This window comes from Ammospiza nelsoni, chromosome 14 (genome assembly GCF_027579445.1).
Source record: "Ammospiza nelsoni isolate bAmmNel1 chromosome 14, bAmmNel1.pri, whole genome shotgun sequence".
NCBI classification, from domain to species: Eukaryota; Metazoa; Chordata; class Aves; order Passeriformes; family Passerellidae; genus Ammospiza; species Ammospiza nelsoni.
Window position 1 is genome coordinate 14137124 of NC_080646.1, and position 16318 is coordinate 14153441.

Here is a 16318-nt window from a genome sequence, read left to right on the forward strand (position 1 = left end):
CAAGCAGGACATAGCATCACAGAAATGCACTGGGATGGGAAGAAGCTTCCACTGGGCAGCAATGTCCTCCTCTCAGAGGAGCCAGCAGCACTCAGGTTGGGTTACAGATCATTTCTGGCTGAAGGGGAACCGGATCCATCAATCCCATGGCAGCACTGCCACCTGGCCACTGAACGGGACAGACACCAGGAAACCACACCAACGTGGAAGACAAAACTCCCAATAATCTCCAGAAACCACAGCCATGCTCCACAGGAAGCAGGTAAAGCTCACACTCCCTCAGAACTGGCTGGCTGTTGTTGCCATGACCAAGTAGGATCCATCCCATAATAGTTTCCTGCTGTGCCAATATGCCACCTGAAGAACTGTAATAACCAACACCTCAAGCACTACATGCTGTGGTGTATAAACACGTCTCCCAGATGCAGGCAGGAATGTAAATCCCATTATTCCTGAACAATATCTTACCTTTTTTATGGTAGAAACAACAAAATTTCTATTATGCCTTGGAGAAACATCCTTTTTCTGCCTTTAAGAAATACCTTCCCATGTGATTGGACACAGCAGCGTCATGGCCCAAATTATTAGAATTATTAGAAAAATATATCTTCCTAGAGCAGCTACAGAAGTGTTCAGCTTTTGTTTTAGCATGTAACTTCAGACAAAGCACCAAGAAATCGATGCTCAGCTGCAAGATGTGCAAGTAAGACCCTTTGCTCCTGATACACCAGGAATACATCAGGGTGAGCAGAGCACAAATTTTCCTTAGCAACTTTCCTGAACAGCACAGTAAGCAAACTTTTTTCCAACAGATTATGCACAACTTAGTAGGCACAGGATAAAACCAGCCTTGTGATGCCTCCCTAATATTCTCTTTGGGATTTCAAATTGCAGTCATTCTGGAACACTGATTTACTGTCCTTACCATCCCTTGGGATTATTCTACCTTCATCAATAATTCTTGTTATGAGAAGAGGACCAATGTTCTTGATACCAAAGCATCTTCATAACCTATTTTTCTTCTTCTTGATGCATTTAATTCTCCCTCTATTAAGTGCCAAAATCCTGCAGTGACTTTATGTAGTGTGCCCTTCACAGAGGCTCTGTGATAGACAGGCTCAGCTTGTCTCAGAGTTTTACACTTCCCACACCTCAGCAGGTATCATGCTCAACTTGGCAGGCAGGACTTTAATTTCAGCAAACAGCTGCATAATTAAAGAATTGTGTTCTGGTACACTTACAGACTCTGGAGCTTTGATGAAGACTTTGGACTTGCCGAGCTGGTACTGGTCAGGATCCATGTTGACTGACTGAAGCAGGTGGAGGACTCCTTGTTTCTCTTCTCCTTTCCACGAGGGCCAGGTTGCTTTGGTGAGAATGGCATACCTTAAACCACCAACAAGAAGAGATTAAAACCTGGGGTCAAACAGCAGCAGCAGAACACCACTGACTCTTGGCCAGCACTACCCTGGGGGAGGGTGACAATGGCAGCAGCACTCAGAGCTTGGTGTGTGTGAAGATGCACAGTATTAAGATGTTTCTTGTTTAGTGAGACCAAGGAACTGAGGAGAACAACAATGCCCTGGAATCTCCCACTTCCAGATGCTGTCTGCTAACTGCAGCAGTTCATTGCACAAAATTCTGCTGGAATCTGCTTAAGTCCAGGGTGAGATTATTCACCGACAATGACCTATGGGCCAGGTTTGAGCAGCTACATCCTTGGTACTCTGAGCTGGTTCCCAAGCACATGTCCAATTCCTCACTCAAGCCTTCTCACTCTTACTCTTACAAAGGTCTTTTCTGTTTCTGAGCAAGTGACCAGCTTGTGTTCCTAACCCACCTGCTCAACAGCTGGGCTGCCTTTAGCAAGGAGCAGTGCTGGTTCTATCCCAGGCTTGGCCTCTGGTGCAAGAAGAAGCCACAGAGATGTTGGTGCTACCTTGAGGGCACTCTGGGAACGGACCCCACAGAGGGGCCCAAGGAGCAGGGAAGTGCTCTAACTTTGACAGAAAGAAGCATGAAGCCCTCTCTCTCATGGTGTCCTCCTTAAGCCTTGAGAATGAAGTAATGCCAGGCTGCAGCCCCTTTTAAACTGCCCACTTCTCCAGGCTTCACTTGGGCTTTGGAGCTGCCAGGCTGGAGTTACAAAGCTGCCTTGTTCCACTGCCCACCAAAGGAGCATTGCTGGGCTTTAGCTGCCCCAGCCTGTCTGTGGGGAAGGAACTGCTCTGGCAGCACCTGTCTAGGCTCCTTTGACAAGACTGGAGAACAACTAAATATATTGAGACAAATTTCTCCCCAAAATCTTATAATTACTCTTGACAGTTTCCTTTCAATGCCTTAGGCATACTTAAGTGATGTAAACTAAATCATGCTTATTAGTAGAACCATTCAACACATGAAAAAAGTGATCAAGTATGGAGGTTGGTTTGTTGTAATTCCCAAGTTCCTAAGATGATTTAGGCAGCTCCTAATAAAATGTTCTCAAAAAATCAGAAAAGGAATTGTTGGAAAATAGATTAAAGAAATGTTGATTACCTGTTATCATCATATCTAAAATGTTATCCAGCCAAGAAGCAGGAACAGTATCATGCAATTTAAGTAACAATACAACACAAACAGAAAAAGCAAACAGTTAAGAAGAAATGTATCACAAAACCCAAACACCTCTGAATAGAAGGTACATGAAAAGAAAGTAACTTCTGAATAATTCAGTAGGATTCAAACCACTGATGTTCTCCTGTTCAAATCTCTCAGTTAACAAACGCTCAGGTACTCTGCTGGACAGTGTAATGATGCAGCTCTTACACCACCTTAAATATGGCAGTGTATTATACACAGTCTGTGTTTAGACTATGTGTGCACATACATGTTTATGTGATTTATCAGTATTATGGCATAAACAGATGCAACCCAGTAAGGAGTTGTAACTTAAAGTAACTCCCAGCTCATTTATTTACCAGCCTCCTTTGCAGGCTCATCATGTACTGCCAACAGTGCAGCTGTGTAGGTGGGTGTGACCAAGTCTGAAGGTAAAGGAGCTGAGGTGAATAAAGGTGTTTGAAACTGCTACCTTCCACACAAGAGACTGTGACATGACATTTCAGCATGCTACAAATTCTCTCCTACATCTCCTGAGCTGCAAAAGAAGGCATAGGGGAAAATGTGATTCAAGACCTTTTAATATGTGAAGAGCTCTTGGGTACAAAGTAAGAACAGATTTAAAATTCTCCTTTTTCATCAAATTAACTTCATACATTTTACTGCTGTGACAAGTCTAGAGGGCAGAACAAACAGATAATTCTAGAACATGCACTATTTAAGCATTTCACAGGTTGATAATGTGACAACTGTGACTGCTCACTGCCGCTCAGCAATGGCACCTCAGTGTCCTCGTGCATGCTCCCCATGAAACAGTCATGTCACTATCCATGAATCCAGGTTTGTTAAACTTGTGTAATATGATCTTGCAGATGATTTCAGCACAACTACTAAATGTGTTCTTAACATGCTTCTGAAACAATTTCAAATCATGGCTGCCCCCAGATAGGTATTACAAACTCCCAGTCAGCAGTTAGGTCTGAGGCTGAGCAGGGAGTGGGAGCTCAGCTTTCAGACTGGTTATGCTTGGGAACACACAGGCCTTTTCAGTGACTGTGGCTTTTTGCATGCAAATGTAAATTTTGTACATAAAAGTCTATTCAGCCCAGCAATCTCCACTTGCATGGAGCTGCCAAGGCACGCCCAATGAAAACAAGTGTACAAGCATGCATTTCCTGTCATCCCATGCCTCAGCCCCATTTTACTCACACTGACTCTGGGGGTCAGAACAGAGCTTGTTCTGGATGCTAGGAACTGTGAATGGAAAGGGTGCAGGAAGAGTTTTACTCATAACAAAATGTTAAATTTAACAAAGTTAATTAATCTGAAACAAAAGGATGAATTCCATAAGAGGAGTTTCAGTTGCCTGTGGATCCAGAAGTACCATGTAGCTTTCCTCTGTGCACAACTCCCAGCCCTCACAGTCTGTGTTCAGGCTAGATTTAACACACAGTATAAATCTGTTATTTGTCTCAGCAACAGTCTGTGTTCAGTAACATAGCCTGTAGCATGTTCATGTTTATACATCTAGGCTTGAAAGTCATAAAGAAAAAGGAATTTATACTTGTTCAGTGAAAATGAAGTCCATACTTTCAGAGATTTTAGGTCTGGCTGTTACTGCATTATTAGAATATTCTTGGTACTATCATGAGGGATTACTAATGGCTTTGTCCTGTGCTGTTTGATTAACTATACTCCATTCCTTGCAAAAACTGATTGGGTTTTTAACACCCTCAAATTCAATGCAACAACTTCCAGCAAAAGCTGATTTATCACATAAAGCCTGTTTGGGCATTTATTAGCTGCATGTGTCCAGTTTCTGAAGAACAGAAGCTGAATGTTGTATAAACCTTGAAACTGCTCCTATTTAAGAGGATTTCATTGGCTAGTGGAGGTAGTTAATCATGGTAACAGCTGGTGCTAAGACACCGAGAACAGGACTGATCTTCAAGAGCTCTGACTTGCTTTCATTCATTCTGAGAGCAGCTGCAGAGGTCTGAGCTGTGCCATTCCCAGCTGTCAGAACACCAGTGGAAGGATAACAAGTTCTGTGAGCTGAGGTTACTCTTTACACTGCAATGGTGAATGGCACGTGTGGATTTCTTTACCTGCCTTCTATCTGTCATGGGGAGAGTGGAGCAGTAACATTTTAGACAAGGGCCTGCAGTTGGACACTCAGATTTCAGGGACTGCATCAGTTCCTTGAACTTGGTAACTCTGAGGAACCCTCTCATAGCACTACAAATACTGAGGCTTAGGCAAGTTCACAGAAAAGATGAAGTACTTTCAGTAACACAAAGCCAGGCTTTGAAGCACTTTGAAATCTCTGTGTAACGGAGATCACTGAGCAAGGCACATGTGGAGAAATGGGAAGGTTTCAAAACTGGCAACCTTTTGGTTGTCTCCTCATCATGTAAACAACCCTGCTGTTGTTTAGGCAATTCTTCTAAACAGTGCTACCTACCTCTGCAGAAACTTCTTGAAAACCCGTCTGTAGGCGTAGCCAGCTCTTCTGACTCGAATATTTTCTTTCAGACCCAAGTATTCCACTTGATGTTTTACCCTGGGGACAAAAACAATGCAAGGCTTAAAATCCATTTGATTTCAGCATACTTGTGGATTGAGGCATTCTTAAACATCTGAATCATATTTAACTGTTGATTGCTAAAATTCATGCACAGGTAAATGAATCTCATTTTGCACGTTACCCTGCACACTGCATAGTACGAAAGATATTCCATGCAGGTAGATCACAGCACTGAAATATATGTAGCAAATTAGCTTTATCATTTGTTCCTAGTTTAACTTCCCATCTCCAAAATAATTTGTGTATAAATTTCTTAGGTAATAATAAAAATCCATAAAAAGCCAAGTAACTATTGCTGATACAACTACACAACTGGTATCCAAGGGATTGGGAAATTGTTTTGTGTTCTCTTCTGAAGGTTTTTCCTATGCTTTACATAGCTCAAACAGCAACACAGTAACATTTTTTTCCTCGTTGTTATGGAGAAAAGACCAACTGTGATGGCTGGAAAAAGCCCCTGATGCCAAACCGTCACTACACAAAGAATGAGAAAGAAGAAAGCCAGGTCAGTATACTGATGAAAAGCCAGAATACCTCCTCATTTTACCATGCTGCAAAGGAAGGATTCAGCATAGGCACAAAACTGGCTACAGCCAGTAATGGATGACTCATCCATGGCACATTTTAAATTACAAACAAAAGCTGAGCTGGTACCAGTCCCACAGAAAGCGTTAATGGCTGTGGAGAAACTCTGCTGCACATGGGAACTGAAGCATCATTATCCCAACACCAGCAGAGCTGCCTCTCACCAAGCACTTCCAGCCAGGTTCTAATCAGGGAACAAGGATGTGCCCATGAAATGCAAAGCAGAAAAACAGCAAAACAAAAAAGATTTTGCGCTTTTTCCTCCTTCTAGACCTGTGACACATTTATGATTTTATGTTTCTTCTTACATATCCTGCTAGTCCACATATCCTTACATAGTCTACTGCTTAATGTTTGGTAATTTGATTTGAAGAATTCCAGTTGCTGATTTCCTTTGCATTTTCTTAATTTTCTCATCTAAGTCATAGGCTGCAAGAAGCAAGGTCAGTTTTTCATTCTGTTGCTGTTCTTCTACAGAGCAAAGTATAAAAGCTTTAGCTTTCAGTCTTAACTATAAGTTTTTAAGGTTTTAGTCCTGCACATTTAACAAACAGTACATAAAAGACCATCTGTTTACATATAATTTTTTAAAAGTGAGTCTGTAATAAGCCATTTTTTTGTTTTGCTTACTATTTCTCTGATTTTACAGAAGGTTTTTCAAATCCTGAAACTCTCAGTTAATTCAATGTTATTTCTCTAGCTATTTTGCAAAGTTAAATTTGAATATAAAATGTACTGCCCATTTTTTTTCAAATGACTCATAGTAGGAAGGGGAAAATCTTCTGAAATCCCTTGCTACAAATGACAAAATTTCTTTAGTTATTTCTTCCTTTTGAAGATCACTTTTGAGAGGTATTTTACTAAATGATGAGTGATATTGCTCTTTTAGCTTAAAATAAAGACTACTACACATTTTAATCTTGCTGTGTTCAAGGAATCAAGTATATTTTGCACCCACTCCAAGAATTCTGGTACAGTACAAAGTTGGTGGACAAAAATACATTTTCCTGTTTATAGCTTTCCCTCCTGTTCACATCTGGAATAATGCACTGGAGCCACAGTACTACTCCCATTTTCTTACTGTCTTGCCAGTATCAGTGTCCAGCACCAGAGAATTTGAGACATTTTTCTGGTTTTTTCCTTTCCTTTCTGAGAAAAGACACACTGAAAATCTCCCTTCAGGCAGCAACCTCAAGCAGGTCAGGGTCTGGGAATTCAGCTAATGCAGCAGTTTTGAATACAAGTCCATGTGGCTGTGCCAGGACCTGAACAAAAACACATTTCAAGAACACCCCAATTTCTGGACTAACTAAGGTATTATACAAGCTTTAGATATTACACAAGGCCTATGTTTCAGTGCTAAATATTCTGGAGTTATTCAACAGCAGCAGAAAGGTGGAGTTCCATGGCTTCTGTGAGCATGCAGTAAGAGCAGCTTTGTGAAAAGGTTTTTCCTTTTTCAGTTACAGTTTCACGGTCTAGTAAACCTGCTACTTATAAGCAAATTGCTACTCCCATTGCACTGACTAAGGCAGCCTGTGTATGATGCAGCATTATGTGACCACACAAGAAAATAAAACAAAAAATTTAAATCCACCAATCAGCAAGATATTACATAAACTCTGTGCTTTTTATTTCTTGCAAATCTTTTTCACAGTAAATTTGAGAAACAACAATATTAGGTTTAGCTTTGAATCGTCACATGCATATAAACTTCTCTTCCCCAGACCTGTCACTAAGCGCCCCAGTGAAGTCCTAGTACAATAGGTGGGCAATAACAGATTGAAAATGAAGAATGTTGGGATTTTTAAACAGGGATGAAGGATTATCACTGTAAGCAGCACTTCCATTTCTGTCTGAGCTTGACAGTATACAATACTTTGCATTTCACTTGGCAAATGCAGCAGCTACTGGTAACACACCATCCTCACTATAGGAAATCAAGAAGAAATCTTGCCCATTTTTGCTCCTGAAGGGGTTTCCTTTTCTCAGGACTAGGACTGTATTTGTTTCACTGGTTTCCTAGCAACACCTTCCACAATAACAGGCCTGTTTCCCAATATGCAAATGATTGATTTTAAAAGCCCCTCAATTTTTAACTATAAGTTTTATAAATACTTTTCCCAGGATAACTTAGTCTCCTCCTTTGGTCCCCAGTGAGAGCAGAAAATGAAGTGCTGCACAGCAGGATTTTCAGGGTGGGAAAGCTAAAGAGGGTCTACATTTACTGCCAAGCCCTCAGTGAGACTTTGGAGTGCAGTCCCAAGAGCTTCTGTAAGTGCTCTCCACCTGCATGTGACTGTGCTGGTCTGCTGGAAAGGCAGGAAGGGAATTCTGCTGGGGTTGTCCAAGAATGCTTTTCATCAGACTTTGCAAGCTGTTTCACCATTATAAAAATAACCACTTGCTTTATCAGCAATTTTACCATTTTCAGAAGTACTTGGTACATAATAACGAATGCTACCGCAACCTACACTAAAGCCCCACACAGCTTACACATCCCACTGAGCACCTACTCCAGTGCAAAAAGAGCAGCATCTTTTCCAGAGGAAGGTGCTACAAGCACCATGTAGTTAAAGATGCCTTAAAACAGATGTGATAAACCAAACAGATCATTTAGACCGCTATTGAATGTCTACATAATCACCTGATATGACATTCCAGTCTATTATTTTTTAAGAGCTGGCTAATTAAATGTAAGTAAAACATTCTTCTCCACTGCTGGTTATAGACACTTTTGGGCAAGTTTGATACATAAAAGCAGATACAGATTTCCTTCTGGCTTTCCAGCTTCTTAATAGAAGCTATTTTCAAAGCATAAAGCTAAAGTTAGAAGTGATCATAATACATTTGGTGTGTACACTTTACATGGAAAACTGAGTCTTTAATATACTGGTTGTGTTACTCATGCAAATGCTGGTTATTCGTAACTGGCAGGAGAAAAGCCAAGAGCTGCACACACCAAGTGCTAATTTAGACCAAGTGACCAGCACTTATCTTCAAAGTTTAGAAGAGGTCATGCCAGATTTCATTTCTGATGGTTTAGAGTATGCAGTTCTGTCTGTAGGCTGTACAATTACAAATGATGAATTTTTGTGGCCTCTTTCGACCATGAGCACTGCCTCTCCTCACACACTCTGTGCTCCATACCTGCTCTCCTCCCAGTCCCGAGACTTCTTTGTCTCATTGGGTTTGATGCAGCGGATGTAGTGGGGTGTGCACTTCATCAGGGTGCCAACAAGGTCATTGGCTTGTTTCTGTAAACACAGGAAAGCAACAGGATCTCAGCTGAAAGGGTAAATCCTGAGGGAATCTTACAATTATCAACCATCTGCTGATGACTCCACTGGCTAGACACAGGTGCCTTTGGTCCTTCTCCAACAACCAAAGTGTCTTGGGATAATCTGCACCTGATAATAAACTTATCAGTAAATAGGAGGGATCATTATCTCCAGATATGTCATACATTAGAACTTCTATATAAAAATATGTAGCAAATGCATCAAGTGAACCTGTCAGGGTGAAATGTGAGAAGAGAGGCTGGTAAAATATTGATTTGCAAGTCATGTGTAATCTAAGTGTGTATCCTACAATCAGTCTCCAAACAGAGGCTGGCCTTGCAGCACTTGCTGCCTTAGGCCAGGCACTCTGTGGTCAGCAGAGACTGCTGCTGACTGGGTGGGTGCTGGGTCAGGCATTTCTGCACTGCAGACACCAGTTATGTGCAGTTAGTGCAGGACATCAGAAGCTGAGTGAGGTGGCTCATTCATCATGCACATGCAAGAACCATCCACTGCTCCTTTTGAAAATTCACTGCTATAGGATGCACCTGAATACAACATCTAATGAACACTGATGCTGGGCAGAACAATTCTAACAATGCTGAAACAATGCATCACTTTGCCATGAAGATACTCCTAATATCTATCTTTAAAAATATCAGGACAGTAAAAAAAGAAAATACTTTTAAAAATTAATTTAGCTATTCATACACAAACACACAACCACATATACCCACACCAACATTGCAACAGGAGACATACTTTGATTTTGCTGCCTGCAGTGGTAGGACGGCCCTTCTTGTCCACTTGAAGGTTTTCAGGAAACAGAGCCTTTATAAAAGGCCTAGGAAAGAATTTATAAAACAGGGTTGGCATAGAAAGACGATTCAATGCAGGCATGTCAAGGAATATGCTGTAAAAGTTGATAGTTGAGCAGAATATAAATAGCTATTTCTATTACTCTTGAGTTATATCAAATCTATTTTAAGGTTAGTACTTTCCATGAGCCCCATTCCTCACAGAGACCCTTTGCTATTTTGGTGAGCATTGAAAGCCATGACACCAGATACCTAGAAGACTTGAAGAAATGCACACTTCTTAAAAAATAAGCAGCAATTAATTAAAATACATCACCAAGAAAGTTACTTTGTCAAAACAGTGCCTGTTCTGAGAGGAGCCAGAGCACTGATGGCTTTGCTTGAGGCCAAAACAAAGCTGCCATTACAGCATTTGGTTCTGACAGTGCCTCCCTTGGTCCAAACTGCAGAATGAAGGTCAGGGTAATGCAGTGCTGCTGCTGTCCTGCAGCACTGGGCATGGGCACTGTTACACACAGGAGTCAGCAGGTGCAAAGCAGAGAAGTGTGGCCCTCTGTGCCCTCCAAACCACCACAGCATTCCTGCTCCAAGCAAGGTTTGCTTACGTACAAATCACTGCTCTGCATGAGTTCAATCAAGTCCGTGAAAAGAACATCCCGATTTCTCTCGCAGAATCCATCCATATCATAAGATACCTGGGCCAAGGTGGAAATTGATTGTTTGTGGTAAGTTGAGAACCCAATATAATTAAAGAAAATTTAAATCCTGTCCTCATCAGTTGCTGTTCTGTACCTTTTGGTCAGTCTGGTAAAACTTAAGATACCACAATGAGCACTCAATTCTAGCATGTATTATTAAACTTTTTCATGACAAACAAAGGAGCTTCATCCTTAAATATAAATTCCATTTAAAGTCAAATTTAAAAATACTAATGGAACTAGTGAATGGAACATGACAAGTGAATTTAATACTGAATTTTACTAAGAAAGTTTTTGTGTAGTAAGGATTCATTGTTATTAACTGCAGAAAACAATGAATACTCTGAGAAATAAATCCAAAGAAGATAGAACTGCACATTATATTCCCAGTTTTACTGGCATATCATCACCTAAACATCACTTTTATATCTGAATTCTTTAGATTTACTGCTACTGTAATAACCAAATGAGATTACAATAATGAAAGTACGAGGCACTCATTTATTACATTTAAGTTCTGGTTGTGAGAGCAGCAAGGCTCAGACTCCCCTCTCCAGCAAGGGCCATTTGTGAAGGCATTTCTGCCCTAAGCTGCCTGCTCTGTGAAGGGACACTGTCTCCTGGGACAATCTGGCTGTGTAAAACCAAGCCAGCCCCCTGCAGGGCTCCCCCCTTCCTCTCATTACTTTTCTCCTTCCTATAAACACACAGAGTTCAGTGAGGATTTTCAGGTTACCTTTCCAGCATAATGATGGATGATGAAGCCCTGGTTCCAGCTGTTGAAATGTTCATGAGTGCCAATCTGCATCTGCAGTTTCTGCAGCAGAGTCTGGTCAGCCCCTTCTCCCACGGCGTGCATGGTGGCACACACATCATCCAAAATGCTCATAATCCCTGGGGGGTTCTAATGTGGTGGGGAACAACAACAGCAGCTCAAGGGAGGGGGAAAAAAATTATGATGCCAGTTGTTTCCCCCAAACAGAAAATTGTCTTTGCTACAAAAACACTAGAGCAGAGTCAGGAAGGATTTCCCTCCAATCAACTGAGATTAACTTTTACACCAATATGCAAATAGTTTAAGGAGAGATGACACTTCATGGGATGACAGTAGGAAATAATGGAGGAAACAGTGATTACTGTTGAAAAAACATTAACAAAAACATCAAAACACTCAACATCTGTTTAGTTTCTTTCCTCACTCCACCAAAAAGTAAACTCATGCCTGAGGAAAGCATTTAAATGGACATGCTGTAGTTTGACAAACTTGGAGCTAAATATCTGAGACTGGGAGGGAAATTTTATTCTCTTGCTAATCATCCTTATACAGACAGAAAATGGGCAAAATCTGATGTGTATGTAAGCATAAGCCACTCCAGTCTTTCAAAACTGTTCTGGCCTCCATGAGGATAACGAACTATCTGAGAAACATCCTACTTCTGGCCTAAAGCACAACTCAACATTTGTTGCCATCCCAAAACAGAACATAAAGACTTGAGACTACAGAACAGCCTGTGGAGCAAAACCACAGAATTTCCTTTATCTACAATACTGTCTCTTCACTTGTTTCTGCTTGATTTGCAACATCACCTGGAAGAGAAGGTGATGCTGTAGCTTCCCCAGACTGAATTCCATCTCCCATGGACACAAAGAGCATTAGCTGATGTACAGTATGTCAGTAAGGTCATGATATATTGTGGTGGACACAATTTTTTCCCATTATTTTGTCTTTTTAGTCACATGTCAATCATGCTATGGTATAGCTCTCTTTTTGGATGGTATATCTTACATGACATATCTTAGGGCTCCTATAAGACATCTTATGTAAGATTTTATATATAGACTTACTATGACTCAGTAACTGAACAACAGTATTTGCATTTTCCTATGAACCTTCTTTACAGAAAAAGCAGCTGCCCAAATATTTAGGAAAAAAAAATCTTGTTGTTTTCTCCACCTGTTTGTTCTAAACACTTACCACTTTGTTCTCTATAAGGTCACACACTATTTTGTTGTTGAAATATTCTATTGGTGTCCATCTAATTCCTTCTTGTACATATTCCTCCTGTTAAGTAAAAAAACAGATGCAAACATTCTTTTGCACTGTAGATGTAGCACTAGATTTACAACACACTCCACAGACACAAACTCTGCACTACTCATGTTCAGGAAGACTTGCCAAATGTATGACTGGGTGGAGGTGGGAGAAATGACCCTACTGATAGTTAAATCCAGCTCTCTGCTGCCTAAAAGATGAATTGGAATCCTACTCTCTTCTCCCCACACATTCCTTTGTCATTCACAGCCCTTCCATGGTTACTGACAACAGCAGGAAGATTTCAACTGCATTTATTGTCAAAGCACTTTACAAATAGTAACAAAATGACTTTTACAGTATCTTGACAGTGTACCTAAGTATCCACATCCTGATCTATTTTAAAAATTCAGATTGTGACAGGCACATGGAGGATCAGATCCCCCAGACAACACATTTAGAAACGTACATGAAATGAAGATGTAGCTTTTTATTTCTGTATGCAACTGCTGTATCTAAAAAGACACCTAAAGAAAGACTGCGGAAAATCAATATTAAAATTCAATTAAATTGACCCAGTCAAGTCAGCTGCACATACAGGGGCTCAGTAGATATTCTGCAGGTCACTTGTGCACCCAGTGCCATGACTGGTTACTCCCCCACAAAGGCAATTGTGTCTGGGCATTCCTGAAAACTCTGTCCCAAAGCAGGTGCCAGCCCTGAGCTCACACTGCACACAGGGCTCCTGTCTCAGCTGCATCCTGTCTGCTCTCCCATGCAGAAACAAAAAAGTGAGATTTGGCAGTAAGACTGTGAGCAGAGAACTGCAAATACTTTTACAAGTATCTTTGTATTTCTCTGATCTATTTCATTCTTACATATACACACATATACATATATAAATATATACACATAAATATAAACATATAAAATATATATGAAATCTATAAATGTATATATTTAAAAAACAGAAAAGCTGTGGAGGAAATGAAGGGAAGTATCCCCAGTGAAAAGTGTGTCATGCTCCAGGGAAGCCCAGGGATGGAGCCAGGCTGCAGCTTTCCATCCCTGCCCATGAGTCAGACTGCAGCAGCCTGGGCACAGTCATGAGACTGCAGCAGCACTGTGGGGTGGACTGGCTTTGCACCACCCCAGCACTGAACAAATGCCTGCAGCTGATGTGCTTTACAGTTTTAGGGTCAGCCAACAACAAAGGTTGTTTTCTTTCCCTTTGTATTGCTTACAAGGTAGATCTACTGTTGCAGATGATGACACCTTGATTTTGCCACCAGCTGAAAAAGAAATAGCTCATTTGTGAATTCCAAAATAATTTTTAAAATCTGGTTACCTGCTCTGCTTTCAGTGTCAGTTCAATAAAAATCTGCTGCAGTTTTTCATTTACAAAGTTGATGCAGAACTGTTCAAAACCATTTTTCTGTAGAAAAGGAAGCAATGTAAAAATTAGTCTCCTGCCTTATATACAATGATTTTTAGTTCTCTCTCTGGCAATAAGCTTCAAAGCAACACTGTCAGTGACAGATGGGTTGCTGACTTTATAGACATTTTGAGGAATTTCAGATCTTCCTTTTAAGATCAATGACTTCATTTCTTTGAAGTTTCTTCAATACCTCATGTTTATTAAGTGAGACATTACCAGTGAGATCACAATGTCCAGAAAGATGGGTTGGGATTTTTTGCTTTCATTCTGGCCGTAGGATTTGTGATTTTTTTTCTGGTTTAAATTTTTTCCCCTCTAAATTACAAAAAGGCTCTCCTAGGTCAGACCTGCTCAAACCTCAAGTATTCCATTGTCATACCTGAAATATTTCAAAGCCATAAATATCAAGGACACCGATGTTATATTCTTCATGGTCCTTCTCCATAGCCTTATTAATAGACTAACAAAACAGAAACAAAACATAAAACAAAGTGTAGTTTATACAATTAAAAATACATCGATATTCTTAAATACTTGAAATTCTTTTAAAATAATATATTTGAATTGAATACAAATATACAGAAAATGTTATTTTGCTTTCACTTTTTAATAAAGTGTTACAAACAGTTAGGAAATGAACAGTATGTTATCCTGCTTTCCAGGTCAGTGAGCCTTTGGATCTACTATCTACAAAAATCTTTCCTTTTCACTGTAATTAGCTCAGTTAAAAAAAAGGAGCCAACAGAAAAAGAACAGCTTGAAGTCTGCTCTTTGATGAATTCTGCTGAGGGTACACTGAATCTCCTCCCCTCACTGTGTAGGTCAGTGTACAGGCACAGAGGGATGGGTGACAGGGAGGGAGCTCTGGGTCACTGCAGATCCCCAGGGAGCAGATCCCTGCTGCACCAGGAGCATCCAGGGCTCCCAGCCTCCAGCCAGCCCAGGGACTGACTCTGAACAAGAGAACATTTTAGCATGGAGAATGGAATTTGGCCCCTGGCTCCACTGCCAAATCCTGCTGCTGAAGGGGCTCTTTGCAGGGAAGTGGGAGCAGAGAGCAGGGGAGCACAAGCAGCCAATTCTGCCCTGCTGAGAAGGAGGAATCCCAGGCAGAAATAGGGATTCTGACAGGAGGGAGATCAGGATCCCACACGGGACAGTCACAGCAGGAGCCTGCAAGCACAGCTCATGTCAGAGGCAGTGCCCTGTGTTTGGTATCCATGGCCACATTCCCACTGCACTGGGCAGGCTTGGGCAGGGCAATGCAGGCAAGAAAAGGCCTGCAAGGAACATTCCTGGTGCCCTTGAACTTGTTTGGATACTTCAGCAGAATCAAGCAAATCCAACTTACATCCACCAAGTAATCAAACACACGGGAATGAAGGGCCTTGGCCAGGGCATCCCTGGTGTAGCAGGCTTGTTCCACATTCAGTGTGACATTAATGGACTCAGATTTGCCTCCCCACTTGCTGTCCATCTGTCTGCTGGTAAGTTTTTCCTTCAGGCGGTCCTGGTTAATTCCCAGGAGAAAAGCAGGGAAAGCTAAAACTGCAAGAAAGATCAGGCTTGCTGGATTATGACTTACAGACTAAACACAGAACAAAGAAAAAAATTACCTTTATCTTAAATAACAGTAAAACTCATGGAGTGTGCAGCTTAAAAAGGAAAAGAGGAGCAATTTAAGCCTTCAAAATTTCTCTATGCTCCTCAAGGACATTTTCAACTCTTTACTTACATGGATTTCAATTAAGATAAACGACCTTGAAGTAAAATAGTCAGCTATTTCTGTACATTCAGTACTTCAAACATGTAAGCTGCCACAGGACATGGTTTTGAACTGTGTGGTTCAAACAAATCACTCTTGGAGGAGATGGAAATAAATGTAGAGCTCACACATGAAATAAAATTGACACCATTGAAAATTCTTTGTAAAAACATGAAATATTTAAAATGTAATAAAAAATAGGCTGTTTCCTAATATCCTTTCTCCTTCTTTTTATAAGTTAGGACATTGCAAAAAGTTTTCAATTACCTTGCCTTTTATTTTTTAATTCCTTATTCTGTAAGTATTTTGCCAATTCTATTTCCAGTTGTTTAAAATTAAGCACAAAAATACATCTGTGCCAAAAGCAGCCCAGGGTCTGGTATTCTCTCACTCAGCACATGGTGCAGATGTTACTGCAGGTGTCACACACCTTAGGGAGTGGAAAACCAGAAGTGCCTTGAAAGCAAATGGAAACAGCTCCTGAGGAAAACTCTTGGAGTTGGCACTGCACCT

At 40.8% G+C, this 16318-nt stretch overlaps 1 protein-coding gene across 1 annotated transcript in view; it reads right to left on the reverse strand.

Annotated features, from left to right (window-relative positions):
- MYO1E (myosin IE) overlaps positions 1-16318 on the reverse strand; it is a 76702-nt gene that overhangs the window by 12984 nt on the left and 47400 nt on the right. The window contains 10 exon segments of the mRNA XM_059482598.1: positions 1242-1386; positions 5066-5164; positions 8924-9030; positions 9817-9898; positions 10482-10567; positions 11307-11474; positions 12546-12632; positions 13951-14037; positions 14420-14500; positions 15392-15588. Of these exon segments, the coding sequence (XP_059338581.1) occupies positions 1242-1386; positions 5066-5164; positions 8924-9030; positions 9817-9898; positions 10482-10567; positions 11307-11474; positions 12546-12632; positions 13951-14037; positions 14420-14500; positions 15392-15588 (1139 nt within the window).